This window comes from Cornus florida, unplaced genomic scaffold (assembly GCF_030987335.1).
Source record: "Cornus florida cultivar Cherokee Brave unplaced genomic scaffold, ASM3098733v1 CherokeeBrave_3.0.0_Hap2_Chr01, whole genome shotgun sequence".
Lineage (NCBI taxonomy): Eukaryota > Viridiplantae > Streptophyta > Magnoliopsida > Cornales > Cornaceae > Cornus > Cornus florida.
Window position 1 is genome coordinate 50,517,087 of NW_026775571.1, and position 6,237 is coordinate 50,523,323.

Here is a 6,237-nt window from a genome sequence, read left to right on the forward strand (position 1 = left end):
AGGGAAAAATTTGAGAACTATGAGAGCAGATTGCAAGTTAATTCTAGGTCTACAACAGTTCCAAACCATCTTGTGCCATGCCACTAAAGAACCTTTCTCTCTGCACAAATTCCACATTGATTTGAAAGAAATTACACCATGCTTCCATTTTATGTAATCAACACTATTAACAGCAGGCAAGTTAGCAAAGAATTGAGAAATATCTTCAGGCCAACTTGGGGGAACATTCTATCAGAATAGGAGTGACCAGCCAGAAGAAGTCTTCTAAGACCAAATTTTTGCTGAAGAGTAAAACCATTATACCATGGGTCATAAAATAGGTTGAAAGTCTGACAATCACCAATAGTATAAATCAGATGTTCTAATAAAAACTCCCTGTTACTCAGTATTGATTTCCAGATTACTGAATCAAAAACTCTGGCATTAGTTGTGTGGTCCTTATGGATGCTCGAGCAATGTGATTTCCCCAATTCTCTGGATGTGAAAGAAGAAATTCACCAGATTTCTGCCGGCTTAAGAGGAATTGTGAGAGTGATTTTTTGATGAAAAAAATATATATATATAAAGCTACTCTTATCTTTTATAAAACAAATAAGAGGGATCATACCCCAACTAGGGGATACTTCTATCAGTTGTATTGTTCCCAACTTCCCATCTATCTCAAATTTCACATTTGATATTGGTGTATCAACTTGTAGTCTCTCTTAAGAAAAATCAGTAACATAATTCCTTTGTGAAAGGGAGATTCCTTGGGCATATTAGTTCCCTCTTTCCCTAGATGATATCTCAATTCACCTTGGTTTTTCATATGAAATTGGTAATTCAAGCGAATTGAAATTCATTGACACCTTCAGCATTTACTAACATACACAGAAGAATAATAGTCACAATAGGTATATGTGGAACAAATTCTGAACAATTATACATAATCTGCTGGAAACACAGCCAAATATGTGAGTATATGTGCAAACTCTCCCAATTGAATTTCCACATCTCTCTCTCTCTCTCTCTCTCTCTCTCTCTCCCTCTCCCTCTCTAGCTCTACCAATAGATTGAACATCATAACATCTCTTCTTGTTCAGCTCTTAGTAGTGCAAAGAGTGTATGGTGCTTCGATCAGAAGCTTGGCAACATAGATTGCTTGTTTGATAGAAGCATATATGGGAATTTCAAATTTGATTGTTTTTTCTTTCATTTATTGGCATTCAATACGAAATGCTTTTGCCTTTAACTGGAAGCTAGTTGTTTTTCCTCCTCAACTGGAAGCTAATTTGCTAATAGGTATTTGCAGTATCTCCTATAATGTTACTTCCAAGACCACTGATGACATGACATGTCTTTCTTTCTCCTTTTTCTTATATTAGATGCAAGATAAATTATTGTTTGAGCTTGCACGGGCATTGAGTTCTTAGATTGTAAGAGAATCAATCAAAAAAAATTATGCTTTATGATCTTTAGCATATATTGTAGGAAATATTATCAGATGTGCCAATGGAAGACAGAAACAGAGAAAGGAAATTTGTTGGTCAAGGAAAGCTAAAAAATGTCAGGGTTTCCCACAGGGTATGGTCTCAGATGGAAGAATATCTCTTGTCATCTTATGTCATTTCAAAAACCTTCTTTGTGTTCTCATCCTTTATGTTTTTTCATATGCTGCAGATTGGAAACCCGATGAACTATGATATCTTGAAGGAAACCATCATAAATATTCAAAAATCTTTCAAGAAAGGAGAAGATATGCCCTTGTCAATCATTGTAATATCTGATAGAGAATTGCTAATTGGAGGTAAAGGAACATGTTATTTCAATTCACTGAAGCAGCTTAGTATTAACTATTCTTTCTTCAGATCCATCCAGGGCAGACAAGCATTCTGCATATTCTCTTCTTCTTGCTGAAAACATTTGCGAGAAACTTGGAGTTAAGGTTAGTGTAACTCACTCAATAATAATCCTGATGGATATCAATGTTTTATTTCAAATTGTATAGAATATTAATCTTTAAAATTCATCTTTCATGAGAGAATTTCCCCCCTCTTGACCTCAGATGTAATTAGGCTGAGAAACTATGATGCACCAATAATTTTAAAGTGAAAGATGCTCCCAATGTCCACTTCTTAACTGATCCAATGTTATGACATATTAAAACATATAAAACACATTTCTTGTTCTGATTTAGAGCATTGACTGTCAACATGCTTCCTGTGGAACTAAGTAAAAGAATATTATGTTAAGATAACGTAAAGATGAATAAACAGTTTAGGACAATGTGGTTGATTTTATTAGATATATTCATGAATAATATTATTCTCTTCTCTTGTCATGACTTGTCTACTGTCGTTTCCAAGGGCATCGATAAAGCATAATATGTGGAAGGTTTCTTTCCTCATCTATTTTTCTTCACATGGCAAAGAAGGAATAAGGCCATCATTGATGGGTTGTTTGTATGATTAATTGATGTTATTAGGGTAGTAAGTAATTTCTTTCTCAAAACTTGGCTTGTATGATTACTTGGTTGTAAATCTCATTTTTTATTAATATAAATGCATGCGGGTAGAGATGTTAGACATATTTTCTATGTTGGGTATTGTTGTAAATCTCATCTTTTTTCTCTTCTCTCTTCAAACCCTAATTGATCCTAGGCCTACATTTTAACTTCAATCCATCAACCAAGTCTCTCAGTCTCCTTTCTTTTTCTTTTTCATTTTTTTTTCCCCGATGACCTACTCAAACACACATCAATTATTGCCCATAATGAGATTTGAACCCTCAAACTTTCATTTGAAAAGCAAAGAAGATACTATTTGAGTTCAAGATTAATTGATAATTCCCCTTCTTCTTTATGTGAAGAGGAAGACGTGATACATAAGAACCTGAAACCCCCTTCTTCAAGTGGTGAGGTATAACCTCCTCATCTTCAAAGAAGAGGGGAGGGGTTCGAGTCCCGGCGTGGGCAAAAAAGTGTGTGTTTGCTTTACCATCCAAAAAAAAAAAGTAGTGAGGTTATCATACAATGCTTTCGTGAAAAAAAATTCAGAATAATTGTAGATGTACTGGATGAAAAAATTGTGTGTCAATAATTAGGTTTTTGTATTTTATTTTATTTTTTTTCTCTCTTATTATTGTCCAAACTCTAAAATTGCCCCCACTGAAGCAAATTCCTGGCTCCATCACTGACAAGGACTCCTACTAATTGCTGAAGTTTATTATATAAGTGCCCCCTCCTCTCAGAAACTTCATGCGTTTTTAACGTGCCCCATCATAAGGTGATAGGTCCATGACCATAATCCCTGAAAACTATGTTTTGTACATTGACATGTCCTCACCAGTTCACCCTACTTGTATCCATGGTACATTGGTGATAAATCCAAGACCATAATTGAGTTCTCACCAAAACCCGTGTTCGGTAAACTAGGATTTATTAAATGCACACATTGGCGAGTCTACAATCATCTTTATCCATATATAATTTCCATGGACTCACTTAAACTCTAGTCCATCAAATTTTAACTTGTACTCTCTCTCTCTCTCTCTCTCTCTCTCTCTCTCTCTCACACACACACACACACATTGCACATGCGTACGAGGGAAAGAAAAAGACGGCAATTGAAATTGTGATTTTCAGGCATTTCGGAAACCCTTCTAGCTATGGAAATTAGAGAAACGACAGGTTGGATCCATTTTGATTATTTAAGTAGGTTCTTTCCATTTTACTCCTGTGATAAACACCTAAAGTATCTTGTTTTCTATGAACAAAAACAAGTAGAATTATAGCAATAAGGACCTCCAAGTTCTACTATCATTTGGCATGGTAAATTTTTATCGGATGATAAGCTAAGAAAGAGAGGCATCTCAACTTTTTCTTTGACAATAACCCCAAAGAATAATATTGTATTTTACTAAAAATAAGTGTAATGCGCAAAAGTCTCTGTATCTGGTGATATAGGCACAGGGCTCTAATCATGAAGTAGAATGCGTTGTGGGAACCTTCTTCTAAGTCCTCAACTAAATAAGCCTGTGAAATGGATGTGGTAAATGGCTGAGATGACTATGAGCATCTCAGCCTTTGACTAATACCAGGGGCATCTACAGCCTTTCATTAAGACTAAGGGGCATCTACGTCGTGTTATTTTGTGGCAAAGGCAATAATGAATATTTGTATTTTCTTCCCGAGGAAAGAAAGACACTGAAGAGTCGCTTGCAGGTGCAAAATCTAGTTGCAGAAATTGTGGATTCCAAATTGGGCAAACAAGTAATTCTTCCTTCTTCTTCTTTTTTTTCCTTTTTGCAGACTAGTGACTTTCTTATTTAAAACAATGTGATTATATCAGCATTTAATCAAGTTTATTGCACTCATCAAACTTAACCGAATCCTTACAGATAACAAGAATCAAGCCTTCCCTCACTTACATTGCCGCGGAGGAAGTAATGAGCCTTGTCACTGCCCAAGGTGTTGTATAATTCCACTATATCTGCAACTTGCTGTTGACAATTAAGGTTATTTGTTTTTAAAAATTAGTTCTATTTTTGTGTGGCAGTGGCTCATAACAGTGAATTGAATGAGGTGTGGAGAGACATTCTGGATGCAGAGGGAGATGAAATATATGTGAAGGTAAATGCCTCTTTGTGGAGTTGCTATTTTGGTTTCTAAGTATTCAGGTGAATATGAAAATGAATTAGTTGATGATAGAACATTTGGGCATGGTAAGTTGGTAACCATTACAGAAGTTCCAGATTGGTTGCAGCATAAATCCAAACATGGCTTTTCTCCTGTTCTGTCGGTAAATTAAACTTTGCATGGCTGAATGCAATGGAGGCAACTATCATTGCACTGAAGAAGTGGAAAGATTTTGTTACACCCTGTGACTGTGATGTGGCATGCTATGTTTACTTACTAGAATAAAATGGAGAAGAGGTGGTCGGTTAACCTTAAACAAATACCAAATTAGATTAAATGCGCCTATCATCTAGAACAGGCTGATATCTTTTGTTCTATCTCTTTGATTTTGGAGAAATGAAATCAGATCAATAGGTTGTGATTCACCATCATTTTGATGTTTTCTTTTCTTATATACAAGTGTGTGGTCACCGATCTTGTCAACCAGCTTGTGCAAGCACTATTAGCATTCCGGAAACCACACATATCCAGTTTAGTTTTGTATTACTTAAATTTACTTGAAATTTTAGTAGTTATATGACCGAGGACTAAGCCTGCCCTTGCAAAAACAATATAGGGTCTCATTAAGTTTTTAGTTTTATTGCTGAGTACATGATAAGAGTGCCCAACCAGAGATCCTCCAAGTGACTAAGAATTACAACCAAACAACGAAACTCTTCGCTGCTGATTTGTTGACTTTCTTCCGTTCTTTCTGGTAGGATATTGAGCTGTACATGAAGAAGGGGGAGAATCCTTCATTTGCTGAACTCTCTGAAAGAGCTTGTTTACGGCGAGAAGTTGCAATCGGTTACGTGAAAAACAATAAGAAGGTATATACAATTTGATTTGGGTTTTTGAATTGAAATACCTTGTTACATGTACATTACTCATTGCAGGTTATAAACCCCATTCCCAAATCAGAGCCACTTTCCCTTGAGCAGACGGACTCGCTAATCGTAATATCTGAGCTTGAAGGAGAACAACCTGTGATTGAATAAATTGTACCAATTTTTTTTTTCTTGTAACACTTTCATGGTTGCTCCCTCCTTATTTTTTTATTATTGCAGGAGCATCATTTTTGCTTTCTGGGGGGGAAAAAATCATTAAAAGGAGTACCTTATACTATTTAGTAAGGTCTAATGATTATGTATGATGGGGGTTAGCAGGCACACTAAACTTGGGCAATCCAAAGATTCTTTAGGTTGCAATTGCAACCCATTCATTCAACATGTCTCAATGCATGCGCTCAGAAAACACAATGAAAATATTTCAGTAAGAGCTTAATGACATGAACATGTTTTTGTGGATAAGAGAGAAAAATAAAGCGCAAGCCCTAACATATGAGATTCTGTAGCAATTGATGTAAATCTTAGAGCTCATTTCGGGTAGCTGTTGGAATAAAAGGAAATACTTTTTTTCTGTCAAAAAACTGGGATAAGAAAAAAAAAAACATATTAAGTTTTTGGTGATTGATTATGATAAGTATTTTTCACAATTAAATATTTTTTAATTATATTTTTTTTAATATTTTATTGCTAATTTTACAATAGTATTTTTTAATAAGATGTTGCCATATTTAATAA

At 35.2% G+C, this 6,237-nt stretch overlaps 1 protein-coding gene across 4 annotated transcripts in view; it reads left to right on the plus strand.

The window, feature by feature from the left end:
* The window catches only part of LOC132296524 (putative ion channel POLLUX-like 2), a 69,144-nt gene extending 63,263 nt beyond the window's left edge, over positions 1-5,881 (plus strand). For all 4 annotated transcript variants that reach the window (XM_059794716.1, XM_059794721.1, XM_059794736.1 and 1 more), the window contains 8 exons: positions 1,471-1,563; positions 1,660-1,786; positions 1,848-1,924; positions 4,202-4,249; positions 4,378-4,447; positions 4,536-4,609; positions 5,374-5,484; positions 5,551-5,881. In XM_059794716.1, coding sequence (XP_059650699.1) covers positions 1,471-1,563; positions 1,660-1,786; positions 1,848-1,924; positions 4,202-4,249; positions 4,378-4,447; positions 4,536-4,609; positions 5,374-5,484; positions 5,551-5,652 — 702 coding nt within the window. In that variant the 3' untranslated portion in view covers positions 5,653-5,881. The remainder of the gene's footprint in view (positions 1-1,470; positions 1,564-1,659; positions 1,787-1,847; positions 1,925-4,201; positions 4,250-4,377; positions 4,448-4,535; positions 4,610-5,373; positions 5,485-5,550) is intronic.
* The last annotated feature ends 356 nt before the right edge of the window (positions 5,882-6,237 follow it).